The 17,014-nt window shown below is 48.0% G+C and overlaps 1 protein-coding gene across 1 annotated transcript in view; it reads right to left on the minus strand.

Moving 5' to 3' along the window:
• The window catches only part of LOC126525008 (2-Hydroxyacid oxidase 1-like), a 47,590-nt gene extending 31,996 nt beyond the window's left edge, over window positions 1-15,594 (minus strand). Inside the window, exons 1-2 of the mRNA XM_050173069.3 lie at window positions 15,428-15,594; window positions 13,434-13,585 (exon numbers count right to left, since the gene is read on the minus strand). Of these exons, the coding sequence (XP_050029026.3) occupies window positions 13,434-13,585; window positions 15,428-15,594 (319 nt within the window). The remainder of the gene's footprint in view (window positions 1-13,433; window positions 13,586-15,427) is intronic.
• Between the last annotated feature and the right edge of the window lie 1,420 nt (window positions 15,595-17,014).

Below are 17,014 nucleotides of genomic sequence, written 5' to 3' on the forward strand. Positions count from 1 at the left end.
TTGAATTTGTGCTTGGGATACATAATCTTGACAAAACAACAAATGAGACGAAGAAAGTCGGCTTCACTTTCATAAGAGTGTGAGAAGAGACGAATAATAAACAATAAAGCCATCTGTGACTGCATCTTTCATTTTCCTCATCCGTAAATATCATCATAACGCGTATACTTTCACAAACACTAATAATGAATTCGTTGGTCACCCTGAAGGAATTCTAGGCTGTTCAGTACATGCAGTTCTACCTCCGAAAACTGCAGCGTAAGGTTTTTCAAGTGTGCATTATGAAATTGAGAGGTGGGCCGGACAGGCAACACTGAACGACGAAATGGAGAAGGTGAGTGGCACCGACATCCACAGTTGTTGATAGGCACATTAATAGGGTAGGGAGGAGAGGGTGACCGGTGTGGAGAAGGGCGGCAGTACGTCTGCTGGCAGCTCACGGGTGGACGGACATTGGTACGTTCTTGAGGAGCGTAGCCGCGCCGCCCATCTTACTGGCGCCTTCAACGAAAGCGGGAGGTGTGCCCTCAATAGTCAGTAGCGTTATCCCTTATACTTTTGTAACAGTACTTTGCAACAGTACTAACCTCGCGCCTTTGATAGAGTTCCGTAGAGAAAAGAAAAAATTACTTGATTATGCGTGTGTCACATGCACAGATGGTGCCGTTGTCATTGCCTCGCGAAGCATGATGCAATCGTAGGTAAATTTAGCCTTACGCGTGGCATTAGGAAAGGTGTAGTTCGGCACTACGTTTGCCCATTCCAGCACTGAATGGTAGGGTTCGAGAGCGCTCACTATGCCATATCAGGAGTTAAAAGACCTGCAAGACCTATGCTTGCTCGCCTAGGGACCCTCGGCGTTCGATATGTAGGGTCCAGAATGGCACGAAGAGACCCGGGCAGCGAGACGAAGGGATATGCAATTTGTTTGACTGTGGTAGAACAGGGCTACTTCATGAAGACTGTCATTATTATTATTATTATTATTATTATTATTATTGTTGTTATTATTATTATTACTATTATTATTATTATTATTATTATTATTCGATCTGAGAACATGTGTACACTTGATAGGAAAGCGAAAAAGAGGAGCAGGCTGGCAACTGCCACCGGAAGGGGCACGCCTGCCTACTCATCAGAATGGAGGAGACAAAGACAGAAATGGAAGATAGGAAGAAGGAGAAAAATTAGCGGGGTTTTGCGTACGTGCTGAAACCACGATCTCATTATGGGGCGTGGCTTAGGGGGGGGGAGGGGGGTCCGCAATAATTTGGACCACCTGGGGTTTTAACGTGCACCTAAATCTAAGAACACGGGTGCATTTGCATTCCACCCCCGTCGAAATGCGGCCTCCGTGGCCGGGTTCTGTTCCCGCGACCTCGTGCTTCGCAGCCCAACACCATAGCCACCAAGCAACCATGGCAGGTAGGAAGAAGGTAATGAAATATGAAAGAAAGACGAAGATGACAAATGTCATGTAAAAAAATAAATAGAACACGCACAGCACAGGTTACGCTATTAAAAGAATGTTAAAACAGAAGAAATAGTGCCTGAGGTCTTGTCATTAAAAAAAAAATAAGCTACAGATGTGAACCTAAGTTAGTTACTTATAGGAAAGTGAGGAGAGCGGGATGAGGCTAATGGCGTCGAGACGCACAACCACTGGGGTACAAACATTCGTCGAGTGTCGTACGCCGCAGGTCAAGCAGATGACAGTCCTTCATTAGCGACGTGCGCTGCGCAATGAAACCGGGACACTCAATTATCAGGCGCCCTGAAGTGCCTCGCAGCAACCACGAGATGTACACGATGGACTAGCCACAATTCCTTGTCGTTATGCATGTTCACAAACGTTCACATAGCCAACTCATAGCTTAAGTAGTTGTATTCCAGCGCGACGAGGCAAGCCTAGACCGTAAACACGGAGCGGCAACGTTCCATTGGCGACGTGCTGGTCAGGACGCGGCTTGAATAGGTGGCGACGAATCAGCAAACGAGCGTCATCAAGCTTGCACAAGATTGCACGGCAGACGCAGTCGTTATAAGCAGAAGTTGAAGCCAGCCGATCAGTCTCTTCATTTCCGTCGTTCCCTACGTACGAAGGTATCCATTGGACAACGAGAGATACCCCACGTGATGCAATTTCGTTGGCAGAATCAGTAATGCAGCGCACAACTGGGCAATCAACATCGCCGTGTTGTAACCTGCTATCGGATCGGATTGGAAAACATTTATTGGGCTCTAGAAAAGAGATCTTCGCGGCTTCAGACGGCCTCTTCCATCTTCTGATGGATTCTTCTGTCTGCAATCACAGGGTTGGTGCCCTAGTCCAAGGCTCCACTGAGTATGGCTAACCCGCGAGCTCGCTCTACTAGGCGCTTTTGGCCGTTCAGCTTACGCTGGAAAGCATACTCTCCCACTGTTTCGCACTCGGGTTTTTAATTTTATAGATAGTTGGGGACTCAATATTTTGACAGGCCCATGATATGTGGTATAGGTCTGGTTTCTCTCCGCACCATGGGCACTTAGCCTCATACTGTGTAGGGAAAATTTTATTGAGAAGGTTTAGATTCGGGAAAGTACCCGTCCGCAGTTGTCGCCATGCAACAGCATCCTCTCTGCTTAGATCCTTATTTGGGGGTGGGTACTTCAGTCTGACCCCTTTATAATAATTTAGGATATCTGAGTAGCCCATGGGTACTGACTCGGGTTCCCAAGGCTGGATGTGTCGGACGCCCGGTTGGTATGCCCTCGAGCTATCCTATCCGCCTCTTGGTTCCCTGTTATGCCAGTGTGCTCTGGTACCCAGATTATGGTATGCTGAACTTTGTTTCCCAATTCTGCCATTTGTATAATTACGGCATGCTGCTTGATAGTCTGTTATTATTGTTACGGACCTGCCAGATCGATAGCCCTGCAGTGCTGCCAGAGCCACAGCTGCCTCTTCGGCCTCGATTACCGTGCAGTCCTGTAGTGATGCGCTGGTGATCTCCTTGAGGTCCGAATTAACCACCGACGCCACTGCTCTGCTGTTTTGTCTTCCGTCTTTGACGGACGTTGCCGTGTTGGTATACCTTGTGTTTTCCTTGTTCGCCAAGGTTCTCTGCACATACTCCACTCTTCTCTACGCGCCTTGTGCAGGTTCCGGTCCATATTCTTGGGTATCGGTGCGACTCGCAGTGTACTGCGATACTTGTCCGGAATCGCCTCGGTACGTTCGATCTCTTGGATCATGTTGCCGCCGCCGTATCTTCGCAGGAGCACCCTTCCCGGGGGGGTCTGCATCTACCTGCGTGCCTGAGAGCATAGTAGTGCTTCTCTTAGTTCACTGAAGGTATTGCGCAGTCCCAGGGCCAGCAGTTTCTCGGTCGATGTGCACTGCGGCAGGTGAAGCGCAGTTTTGTGCGCCTTTCGCAGTATGGCGTCCGCTTGTTCTTCTTCTTGCTTGATGCATTTGTGGTAGGGAAGGCTATACACCACTTTGCTAACCACGAGGCTCCTGACTAGCCTGAGTGTGTCGCTCTCCTTCATACCGTGTCTCTTGCTAGATACTCTGTTGATCATACGGGCTACCTGCATGGTGGCAGTCTTCAGCAGTGTCAGAGTATGACTGCACCGCTGATTGGACTGAAGCCACATCCCCAGGATCCGAATGGTGGTCTTCTCCGGAATGCGTTGTCCCGCGAGGTATACGTTGAGGCTGAGCTCATCGCTTGTAGGGACCGTTCGATTTTGTTTGCCTCGCCACACCCTTAGGAGCTCGGACTTCTTCGTCGAGCAGGCGAGGCCCCTGGCCCTAACGTAGGTTTCTACGCAGGTGGCCGCTTTTTGCAGGCACTCTCCTTTTTCGCTGAGTGATCCCCGGTTCACCCATATCGTGATGCGTCAGCGTACATGGCGTGCCGTATGCCTTCAAGTTGTTCGAGTTGTCTTGCTAGCCCGATCATTGCGACGTTGAAGAGGATGGGGGAGGTGACCGACCCTTGAGGAGTTCCCTTGTTTGGGGTGTGAAACTTCTCTGATCTGACTGCTCCCAGGCCGATTGTTGCTGTCCGGTTAGAGAGGAAGGCCTTGACGTAGCCATGAATCCTTCTGCCACAGTTCAGGCTATCCATTCCTGTGAGGATGGCTTCGTGGCTGACATTGTCGAAGGCTCCTTTAATGTCCAGTGCCATGATGACGTGTTCGCTGTTCCGTGGGACGTTGCTGACCACCTCCTCCTTGAGCTGGAGGAGCACGTCTTGCGTCGATAATTTAGCGCGGAATCCAAACATGCTGGGCGGGGTACAGCTCATTGTCCTCCATATAATTTTGTAGCCTCATTGTAACCACCCGCTCGTACAGCTTGCCTAAGCATGACGGGAGAGAGATTGGTCTAAGATTTTCTACTTGCAGTTTTTTGCCAGGATTTGGAATCATCACTACCTCCAAATGCTTCCACTCCTCGGGTACTGTCTCCTCCGCCCAGTGCTTGTTGAGATAGTAAGTTCGACTACCAGCTCATCACTGAGGTTGCGAATCAGCGCGTTATTTATCTTGTCTGCGCCTGCAGCCGTATTCCTAGTGGTATTTCTTATTGCTGCGTGTACTTCCTCTTTGGATATAGGCCTGTCCAGATCAGAATTTTCTTTCCCCTTGTAGCACTCCGTGTAGGCTGTTTGGTCACCGTCCCCGAAGCACTTGTGCCTTACTCTTTCTATGAGCTCATACTCTGAGCCCTGAAATTGGTGAACCAGCCTCTGTATGGCCTTGTTGTTCTCCGACTTGGTTTTAGTCGGGTCCAGGAGTGCTTTGAGTATGCTCCACGTTCGGGCAGTACTCAGGGTTCCGCTTAAGGAATTGCTAAATTGCTGCCAATTTGCTGCCGTTAGGAGTTGTCAGTTTATGTTGTCAGCCACCTCCTTGACTGTCGTACCCTTTTTATCGGTGGTCTTGTGTCCCCAGCTAGGATTCTTGGCGTTGAAGTCTCCAACGATTACGAGCGTGTTGTTTTTAACCAACCTGCTCACACCGTGGAAGAGGTGCGTGAATTTGCCCTTCTTCTGCTTTGGAGGACTGTATACGTTTACAATAAAAGTACTTCCCCCGTTCTTCTTTTTCGGTATAATTTCGGTAATCTCATGATCTATGTCAGTGTCAGCAATCTTGTCGTGCGCTATGGCGGCAAGGGTGTTGCTGATCAGAATGGCTGCTCGACCAGTGACCACGTTTGCTTGTCATGTATACCCCTGTAATTTTGGCGTGAAGCCCCAGGTCTCTTGCAGAGCAATGACATCGGGCGGAATTAGCTGCTTGTTGATGTACTGTTGTAATTGTCCTTGTTTTCTTCGGTAGCCTCTGCAATTCCACTGCCAGATTTCAAGTTTTTCATTTTTGCCTTTTCCTTTATTGGGTCTGGCCATCATTAGTTATCTGAATACAGGCCTTATGTTGGACGTCGCTGGTCAAATTTGTCTTTGACCCCTTGTGTTCTTTCTTGTTTACGCATGTGGCGTATGTCTGTGTTTTGCATCTCTATTCGTTGCTCTATTATGTTGAATTTCTGTCTCATCTCTGCCATGAACTTGACAAAGTATTCGGGTGCTTCTGATGCCTGTTCTTGTAAATGCGATGCCCTGTGAGGCACTCCCGATTGGACGCCCCTAACTGCTCTCATTAGCTCTTCAATCTTTTTATCCTGCTCCTCTACGTTCTGTCTGAGGACCTTATTTTCTTTTTCTAGCTGAGTCTCGTGTGTACTGATGTTACTTCGACTATAGTTATCCGAGTGCGGAACAAGCGATTTGGGAGGTCCTGCATCCCAGCTCACCTTGCCGTTGTTATTGTTGTTGTTGGGCTTCTGCTTCTTCTGGCGCCGCTGCTGCTGCGGCTGTTGCTTGCCTCCCTTGATGCCTTGGGACGAGTGGGGAGCGTTGGTCCGTGATCGGCTTCGCGAACTGTTCCGTGAACGGCTCCGCGAACTCCCCCCCCCCCCCCCCCCGCTCCTGGCTCTGGTTCCGGGATTGGCTCTGGTCGCCCTCTGAGCTGAGCCATCTCTTCCGATGCTGCTGCTGCTGCCAGCTCCGCCTCTTTTGGCGGGTTTGCCGCCCGCCATAGGCCTGCCCGCGAAGCTCCTTGAACTGCTTCAGGCGCTCGTCGCAGTCCCTGGACCCGGTGGCATGGTCGCCTCCACATACCAGGCACTTTGGCTGGCATTGATGTCCTTCCGGCGAGTTCCGTGCTCCGCACTGCCTGCAGGCCTTGGCATCCGGCGTCGGACATACGTCAGATCTGTGGGCTTGATGTCCGCAGTTGTAGCACACTTGCCTCGTCAGTCGGTATGTGTGGTATTTCTATTCGTCTCCCCACCAGTTGACTATCCTGGGAATGAAGGGTCCGTCGAAGGTAATGAGGGCTGTCTTCGACTTCCCCAGCATTCTGGCCCCCAGTATGGTTACACCCTGGGTGCGCAGTGTCAGGTTTTCCATCAATTCTTCTTCCGTGGTCCCGGCGTCTATCCCGTGGATCACGGCACGCTTGCAATCTTTAGGTGTCGCTACGTAGGTGTTGACTTGAAAGGAGCGTCCTCCGAAACTCAAGCTGGTGATTCGTCGAATTATCTTCGCGGTCTCGTCGCTTGGTGTGCTCGCTATAATGATGTTGGAGCCTAGTCGCAATCTGATGATAAAGTCCTTGCCGCCTCTGATCTTGTTTCCGCAGGTCGCACCGATGGCTTTCGCTACATCGGCTCCTTGTAGTGCCTTCACCGGCAATCCATCCTTCGGTCTAATAATAATCTTCGCGTCATTTTTCGGGAGCGGTGGCGCCCTTTGCCTAGGCCGCTGCGTTGCTCTCCCTCCGATTTAGTTTGGCGCGCTCGCGCTTTCGGCGCAGGCAGCTGCGTCGCTCGTTGTGACGGCACTCGCCGGCGCCATCTTGCCATTGTGTGCCCCTGCCTGGGGCTCTCCGTTCTTCAAAATGGCGGCGTTCTGTAAACCGCGTTTTTGGGCCTTAATTTGGCGCTTGGTCAGGAAGAGTGTCCAATCGTACTCACTCTTCGGATGATTTGTTGGGTCCGCTGCTTCGCGAAGCATAAAGGCGCCTTCGTAGTCCTCGGTTCCCGCTGCCTCTAGGTCGGAGGTGGCCTCGAGGTGGCCGGCTTCCATTTCTTGAGCTTCGAGCGGATTTTCGGTGACTCCGCTCAGTGTTAATTCAAAATTCGGCAAACTCGTGTGGCTGAGACCGATTTAAGGCTGCGTCGATGCCATGGTGTCGGTCTTGCTGCCCGCAAGCGCCGTCAAAGCACTGGGCCTAACGTTAGGCCCAGTGCCTGCGCTCCGCTCGGCCACTTGGGAGGCCTCAAAAGTCCGATAAAAACCCACAAACGGGCCTATCGGCTTGAAACCGGTATCCAGGTGGTCAGAAACTTGAGCGGTATCAGACACAACCAGTGGTTGATGGCTCGTTGATGGGTAACGGTCCGAATTGGTCGAAAAATGCGGAGCCCATGCAACGCACGGCCAGCGTCTCGCGAACGACCAGCGCAAAAGTCCGTAAAGCTGGCAATCTTTGTTACGGTTAACTCCTATTGCATGTATTTCAGTGCAGCATTAAACTATGCTAGCTCCACAGTTGCTGACAAGGCTGGAGGAGTGTATTAAATGCACTTCGTATTTGAGCCGAACTGCAGAAAAAGCTGCGCAGGCGCCTTGACCATCTTTGTGCACAGATTCACCTTTGAATACTTGGAGATAATCCGGAAATCTTTCAGACATGTATGATTGAGCCAATTCGAATATTGCCGAAAGAGTCATATCAATATATCCGTGTATATCAGGGATTGTGAGATAAACGGAGAAAACTTCATTGGTGATATCTTTTGGTGGCGGAGGCGTAACTGAAGCATCATGATCAGAACTGCTACAGCGATGTTCATAAATAATGGCACCATATTTCTCACGCGGGATAACGAGCTGTGAATCAGACGATCTAGAATATATTCACCGTTCGATGAGAGGTGCAGACGCTGCATATGATATAGAGCTCTCTGGTCTGTTTGCAGCCTCAGGGGTAACTGATGCGCTTCAGGGTGTAATGCAAACGATTGCGCCTCACGATGTAATCCAAAGATTTGTTGGAGGGTAACGCAATTATGTCGTTCCAGTCGGGCCATCAAACTAGATGGCACATTCATCACTGGTAATGCATACATCATGCATGAAAGTACAGATGACTGGTACACCTGTAGAGCCGTTGCTTGGGCGCAGCCGGCACTTCTAGCAGTCAAGGCGGCCACATGCTTAAGGAGGGATCGCGATTGGCGTCGCACAAATTTAATGGCAGGGCACCAAAAGATGCGATCATCCACAGTTAAGCCCAAATGATGGTGTTGTAGACCCAACTTATCGGCGTCTCGTCAAGGTAGAGTCTACTCATCGTTGGACGAGTGGTTGTTTAGGATGATATGCTATTGCGGCCGACTGAGCAGGTGATATCTGCAGGCCAACGTCACCCAAGTACTCCGAAGTCGCATTCAGCGCTCTTTGAAAGCTGGAATGAAGCCATGGACCATGGTGCGAAGGGCCGCTCATGTATAAAGCAATACCATCGCCATAAATTGCAAGCATAGGAGCCCCAATCATCTACGAGTACGGTGGGCTCGAGCGGCGCTGGGCACTGTAGGGTGCAACCGACAAGAGGTCATTCCTTTACCCCAGTGCCCAAACACTATCTGCAAAACAAACGGGCCACTAAGAATAGGTAGCAAGTGGGATTGTTAAAATACACCGTAAGACGTGCACTAGCCTTAGCTAGTTCAAATATTACGCCCTCAGCGCTGCTGCATGTTGAAGGAGGCGAAATGCAAGAGCACCAGTTTACCGTGCATTGCATGTACGTTAAAGAAGCCAAGGTGGCCAAAATTATCCAGAGTCCGTAACTACGGCGCGCCTCATAATTATATGGTGGGTTTGGCACCTGAAACCCCTGAATTAATTGAACAAGCAAACAAACGCTGTGGCATAATTTCGACATGTAAGCTTTAGTGCTTGAATAAAAGTAACTTGTGTATTTGGTAACATTTTTCTGGGCCGTAGTGTCAATACACCGTCTCCAGCACGCACAATACGTACGCAACTGCGGCTGCGTCTCTAATACAACCTACCCGACTTTTTTAAGCATGAAAAGGATTTAGCTCCCGTTGTCGGTGACCTTCAAGAGACCTTGAGCCAAACGCCAGAGTGGTTATACGGGCCCTCAAACCAGATCATCCGGGCAACGAGTGAAAACATAAAGGCCTATTGCAACGAAATTTCACTTGGGCTAAATTGAGCGTATACCCTTAAAGTAATCTTGGCAAAGCCGCAAAGCTGCTAATTGTCTAATTTTGTTATTATATAGCAGCTGTTAAGTAGCGCCTATGAAGGCGACGCGTGCACCTGGCGGCAAAGTGGTAGCGATGCGGATATAGCGAATATTGAAGGACTGAAGGCAACTGCTGATCTCTCAGTTGCGCCACGTTGCACCTAGGCAGCGATGCACATTGCTCACTCATCACTTGCGAGTTGATGGGCGTCTCACTCGCCGTGCGTTCTCCCGGTTGCGCTCTTGTTTTAGCTGTTGCAACAATGCCGATGCGTTGCGTGGCCTTCGGGTGCTCGAATACGTATTCGAGCACGAGCAATGGCTGTGCAGTATACCACGATGAATATAGGAAGGCCGAAGACATTTTTCCTATCCCAGCTTTCAGAGCAAAAGCGTCCACTGCAACGCAGCATGGTGCGACGCGGACCAGACAACGAGCGCAAAGCATGTGAACTGCAGTTGAGAAAGCTGCACAAGCTACATTTTAACAGCAGAGTCACTTACATATCAATATTTGCTTGGTGAACGCTTTCTCGGGGTAAGTATAAGTACTATATGCCGCGATTGCGCACGACAAGCATCGGTAACGTTTAAAGGTAACTTGTGTATTCAAGGGCGATATTCTCGAGTGATCCTTTCCCGTAGTGCATCACATTTCAAGATATTTTGTGCGTCTCTACATCGGATGCGCCGAAGCAGACGAAAGAAATCGTTTCTGACACTGCGTCAGAAACGAACAGGGACCACATACTGCATTTGTCACGAGGAAGGAAGAACGCTACGTGGCGGCCATTGTGTAGACGCTGCGGCATGCCATACAGGAATGCAATGCCACCAGAGCGAAATGGGCAAAGCTTTATCACGGCCGCAGTACGGCCTCTCTGCTAGAATGGCGTTTAGTCACGGCTCCCATGTTTAGACGTCATTAGAACACTAAGCTCTCATTTTTTTTTGTTTTCGTTTCGGCGCCATCTGCTTCCGGTTCACGCGTGGTTTCCATAAGAAAAAATCGGTGGGGCTGCAGCTGTCGAGCACGTGTACTGTGCCGGCGGCCGTACAGCAGACTATTATGTGGACTTACAAAACAGCTCAAGTATTCGCATGCAGGTCGTGGGGCGCTATTTTCGCCCGTGGTCCTTAAATGTTTATCAAGGCTTCCCGTAGCCTATTGCCTGGTTTTCTCGCAAATCATCGCGTTATTTGTTTATCCAGTAACTTCACGAAAAGATCCGCAAGTCATTTGAAACAAGAAATGTTTCCCCTGGTGTCTGTGTCTGCCTATGTCTCTACTTGCGTTGCCTCTTTCGAATGCCGCCATCGAACACGTGTTCAGCCAGGTTTCATTGAGAAAGAATTACTTGAGAAAGCACATGTCGAATGAGACACTGCAAGCTGTACTGCACCTTAAGTTTGGTCGGGCAGAGAGTGGGGACTGCTGCAAAATTTTGAACCATATGTACAGTTTCTGTCACGTTTGAACTCTGCAGTTATATATGGTCCAAGTGGCAGTGGAAGTTACTTCTGAGTGGGCTAGATCGTATATGTAATTCATTTGCGCAAATCTCCAGTGAAAAAAGTATCAACTGGAACTCTACGCAATCTCTTTTTTCGTTCCATGTTTTAGTCAAGCAGCTTTGTATTGTGTGAAAGTTGCGATTGTTTCACGGTACTTCTTGAACGTTGCTTATTACTACAATGATAAGCTCTGTAAATATATATAAAACGATGTTCGTGCACAGTGAAGATGGCAAAGCAATTGCTCACCAAATGTCGTTGAGTGATTGCCATGCCTACATCAGGGTGATAACTCGTCGGTTTTCATACTGTACTCCTGCGACAACTTTTTTTTCCTTTAAACAATGTGCGTATGAGCAATTGAGATTTGGCTTACTTTTTATATGCACGTAATTCGTCTTTGTTCTTCTTACTAGTGGTTACACTGTATTTGCTCACGTGTATTTTCCAGCTGTGCTGAGGAAAAATAACTGTGTTCGATATACATAATAGGTGCTTGTGGTAGTGTTAATACGTCCATATATATTTTAATAATATTGCACACGTCGCAGTGGTGGTTGGGAAGAAAGTTCTTGCCAGTTTGTAATGGTATGTATAGTGTGCAACTGGGTTCCTAGTCTTATCGGGAGTGTGCCTGAATGTGTTAGGCAAAGGGGTTTACTTTGTACTTACCTTCATGAGAGCCGTGCAGACCCCTAAAATCGATTTTGTGTTCACTAGTGGAATTATATTGCTTTAATCGTTTTTTTTTAAATTGTACTAAAAGATAAGTACACAGCCCCCCCGCCCCCGGCAATTTCGTGAAACACGCACTCGTGCCTGCATTCACAGAAACTTACGCACACGTTTACATATTGCACGAATCTTTCCAGCGAATCTCTGTTTAAATATTGCGCACTTCAACTCGTTTAGATACTGATAACACCTGGATTAATGCCATTGCCATAATCCAGGGCACGATTCAAACTATAATCTTTAATTCACTTGTTCTGTTAAGGGTCAGCAGGCCGTTCAATTTGTTTCCACTCAAAAACGTATTGCAGTCACAACTGCCGCTTCTTCGCACGAGGGAAACGCAAGATGGTTAAGTTTTCTCTAGAGTCCAGTGTGCCTCCAAGCAGCAGAATTTGTTGCTTACAAGTGAATAATATAAAATAATTAAAGAGAAAGAGAGAGAGAGAGGCAGAGAAATTACATGGTTATTTTATGAATCAAGCTTAGGAAAGGTATCCCTATTCCAAAATGCCTTGAGCTTGGGCCGCCTATCGGGCACTACATCGTGACCAGCCGAAGCTGATGCTCGAAGTTGGAGCTGGCACTATTTTTCCCGGCTCTCTTAGAAAATGCCTCGGGTAAAGCGAGGCGGGAACTAAACTTAGCTCAGAACGTGGCTCAGTGAATAGCAATGACGTCATTAGTAAATCCGAAAAGAAATACTTCGGCTCAGCCTAACAATAAGTGGTGCCCAAATCCACGTCTTAGTGGCAGCTCTCACTAGATTACGCAGATCATGAGGCCAGTGTTGTGCTGGTAGCATGCGTCGGAAGTTATTTTGGAGCCGGAAATACGCCGGATTTGGAATCCATCTATAAGACACCTGCAAGTCATCATTAAACGTTTTGGCTATGTTTATGACTACTTTTCCCACACGAAAAATTTTGGTCTGACTATTTTCCGGCTATTTCTTCAGATCATTTGGCAATTTTTTTTTGGGCCAACTGGGCACCATGGTTACACAGTTACATGGTAACTCTCCATTGGTCTGTTCGGTGGACGAGTCCAGCGCTTCAAGCGTGCCCAGCATAGCCCGGCAGCGGCCGGTAAAGTCGGAAATGTCATGCTGGAGACGCTAAGTTCGCTAAAATTTTCCCCTGCGCTTTAAACGTGACCCCCAGCAGCGCGGCGATAGTTCCGCGACCACTTTATCGTCTTTAGTTTTCATTCAGCCCCCCGGAATTAAACTGTCAACGCTCTGACGCTTTTGTATTTGGTGCGTTGCTATTTCAGCGTAAAGTGAGAGAAATATCACATAGCCAACCGACCCGGCAGATGATGCGTCGGAAAGATGACTGCTCTGTCTGTTACTAACTACATCTGGAGGAAAGTTTTTGCAAGCTCATTGGAAACTGGCTGCGGTGCGCTGCTGGAACGAGTGGTTGTACTACGTATCGAGCAGTTCTTGCACGCATATGTTTCACAATTAACGCAGCAGCTCGCGTAGAACTAATGATTTTGCCATCAATGTCGACAGGTTGCCGCAGTGTCGTCTACATTTGTGATGACCAACTCATAAAAAATCGGCCCACATGCTATACCTTACCTCACTGGTTCGGTGACTGCATTGTCAGAGTGTTCTTCTAAAATGTGTGCGTAAGTTTCTTTGACTCAGTTGCGCCCTATGCCGAAGTCTCTTTAATTGGGCTATTGTGAGTATACGTCCATCAAAAATAATTTTCTTTTTTTTCAGGTAGTCGGAATAACGGCATGACACACATAACGTTATGAGTTAAGCGTAAAGTGCTTTAAGAGGTCCGTAGCTAAAAATCACTTCCAATGCTTTTCTAACGGCTTACCTCGTGCAGTTGCTGCTTCTCCGTCAGGGTGCGCTAACTTTTGCAGAGCCGTTGGCGATATTCCAACAGGCATGGAAACACGTTGTCCTAGCAACATGACTTCCGTGTCTATCGCGGTGACGTTCCGCAGCACACGTGGCAAGAGTCTTAGCCTGCAGGAATTATCGTGCAAGGAAACATCTTTTCTCTGGCAGAAATTCACATTGAACATCCTGACGAAACAGCCACAATTCATATTGAAATAGCACCATACCGAAGTACGCACATAAGCCTGCCAAATCGTTGAGGCTGTCTGCCTTTGCGCGAAATGAGAAAGATGCTGGCTAAGAATGTCAAGCACAAGGTGTAAGTAGTACAGCTACTGCGAATTGTTTATATAGCTTTATTGCAGCAAGTTCATGCATAAGTGTGGCAAGAACAATGTGAACTAAGCGCCATTACGTGGGTCCTTATCCAAACTGCTAAAACCACTAACATGGGAAATGTTTATTCGTAGGAAAAAGTGTGGATCAGGAGCAAATGGTTAAGGCGGTGAAGCCTGTCGAGGTGGGCTTCTACTTATGAATTGAGCAGAGTTTTAAGTCAATAACGCGTTGTGTGTACTGCGACATACGGACTGCGGGTTATAATGCGCCAACTTGAATAATTTCTGAAAATGCAAAACCTGCGTATGTTCGACACTAATGAGCACCGGGGTTTGTTAGGTTGGTGTAAGAATTAGTCATAAAGTGGGGCTGCATGCGCACCGGACACATGAAGCGCCGGTATTGTTACCGGTGCAAGATTCGGTGACAACTACTCATAGCACAACATCTAGAGCAAGGAGGCGAGGAAGCTCTAGAACTCTCAGGAGCCCTTCATGCTGCGCTCATTAAAGGGACATTAAAGTGAAAAATGATTTCTTCTGCATCAGTAAATTACCGCTCTACAACACCAAAAACACCACTCTTACTACGATAAGACGTGTGGTAAGCCAGAAAAAGCGCAGGAACGAAATACGGGTGACGACGCCTACTTAAGTTCCCGTACCTGGGGGCTGTGACGTCTCGGATTTTGATGGCATCTTCTAGGGCCTACTACATATATACAGCGGTACAGATTGACTACATTGTGTTCTAAAGGAACCAAATATTAAACGTGGCAAGTTTCGTGAACCTTTATTCAGGCAACGCGGCCCAAATGCGAAAACATACTTTGGAATCCCTGACGTCACACTGACGTACCGGCGCTGGGGTTTCGGCGCGAAATTCAAATAGTGATACTTAGACCTTCATTTTCTCATCTAATGATCAAACTATCTTTTTGAAATGACTGCCTGCAGGGTTCTCAAATAATGCTTCATTAGTCTAAACTCATTTATTGTTTCGCTTTAGTGTCCCTTTAAGCAATATAGCAAAATGAAAAATCCAGTCAGGCAATCGTATGCTCCCGCAATGTATATTACGCACAAGCCACTTAGTTAACACTAGCGCTATTTTTTTCAGCATCGTAAAATGTTCCGAAAGTTCCTTCACAGCAAACTGGCCTCTGACATCTACTGATTTAGAGGCGCTTCAGCATTCCGCTGGCCCTTCGTTTAACACATTATGCTTGCAAGAAAAGAAAAAAATAACGAAAAGAAGGAGGTGCGCTGAGTTTCCAAACGAGAAATATTTCTATGTCCAAAGTGGTTCCAGTGGTTTTTTAATTGCCTCGCCTTCTGGTTACACTGCTGAACCAGCTGAAGCCAGCTGAACACGCCATTGTTTCCAGACTTGTGATAGCCTGTGTTTCGGTTACCTTGGTACCCTCTTTAAACAGCTTCGCTCTCAGTTTCGACATGGTTCGCGGTTGCTACACAAGCATTAGGAGGAACATTAACCAAATAGCCTTACTTATTGCTTTTCTGACTTTCATATTTCTGCAGATCACGTACGAGAACCTTAGACCGGAGCATAAACATGCGTGCGTTTTTTCACAAGCACATGCCCGTAAACAAGAAATCCATTGATTACCTTTTGAACGCGAGCAGGTTTTCGGAAACGGTTTGCTGCTGGTCCGCCCCGTCTTGATAGAAAGTGTTCACCTTCGGTGGCAGCTTCGTGTGGGCCAACCGCTCGATGTCATCGATGGTAACCACGATGTCATTGGCACTGGTAGTGCTATCTGAATGCGTATTCATTTTTTTATAGTGCTTGAAATTGCTTGATAATTTTCTCTGCAAAATGTTGCTGAGTACTTTCCTCGCTGGCGCTTTTGAAATTTATCCACAGGCTTTCCTCTACTACTGATCACCTCAGGTCTGTTGTTGGGCACATGTAGAAACTTGTTCTGAGGCAGACTGGCAAGGTTTGTGTACTGGAGACGTGCCAAACTTGGTGCTCTTATGAGCCGACGGCGGAGGAGCGCGTTAGTAAACGCCGCAACAAAGTGCAGCTGCGCTTTCACAGAGCAGGTTGCTGTCACGTCCGCTTGCTGTGTCACGGCCGCCGTAAACCTCAACCTGTGCGTCGAGTGGCCGTGCCTGTGTGATGTGAGGGTTTGACAGCCCGCGTGGCTGGCACCGGCGTGGGTAGGACTGCGGAGGGCAAATGCCGGCTTGAGTACCTAAAAAGAAAATGTAGCGTTTGTCTACTCTAAATACATTAGCGCGAGCTTCACTGCGTGGATAACATTGTACGAATAGCCAAGGATACGTTTCACATGGCGCAGCAACAGCAATGAACTGCAGTTTCGGGATGACGAGGCGCGTCCGATCGCGACTACAATCTGATGTATGCGTTGTCGTTATCTGAAACTCTACATGTTTAGACCCATCAAAACGAGAGTGACACATAAACAAAAGAAAGAAGTGCAGCAGTTGGTACGCTCTGGTAACGGTTGCAACGCCCGTTATGCCTGTTTAGCTTTCACCATAGTAACGCTACCTTCCCTTTATGACCTCTTAAACACAGCTCACTGGGGTGACGTATTTGGGGCATGTGAAGGTAACTGCCCAAAGGAAAATAACGTTCAGATTTGAGAAGCCACAGGAGTGTAACGTTACTTATCTCATATTTGACTTGTTTCTTTACATGATTCGCTCTCGAAGAAAGTACTCAGGCTTGGAGCGTCAGCATGTGTTTTCTTGCGCGTTGTGAATACCTTCGGAAATTTCGTCTTCCATGCCACACATGCTTAGCGAAGATCGCCTAAGAATCGAAGCAAAAAGCGGTTTAAAATCAGTCTCCCTGAACCGCAAACATGTCACAGTGATAGCTAATGCTATATGCTGCGCAGTAAAATGTCGCGTCGTCTCGAGCAGTGTTTGTTGAACCAAACACTTCCGATTAACGTGCGAGTAAACCGCTGTGGTTGCTTTAGTGGCTTTGGCGTTGGGATGCTAAGCACGAGGTCATTGGATCAAATTGCGGTCGCCGAGGCCGCATTTCAATATGGGCGAAATGAAAAAAAAAAAAAAAAACGCCCGTGCAACGTGCATTTGGTGTACCTGAAGGAACCCCAGGTGGTGAAAATTAGTCTGGAGTCACCCACTACGGCGTGCCTCATAATGAGACCGTGGTTTTGGCGTGTAAAACCCCGTAATTTAATTTGATTAGCGT

Source organism: Dermacentor andersoni, chromosome 3 (genome assembly GCF_023375885.2).
Source record: "Dermacentor andersoni chromosome 3, qqDerAnde1_hic_scaffold, whole genome shotgun sequence".
NCBI classification, from domain to species: domain Eukaryota; kingdom Metazoa; phylum Arthropoda; class Arachnida; order Ixodida; family Ixodidae; genus Dermacentor; species Dermacentor andersoni.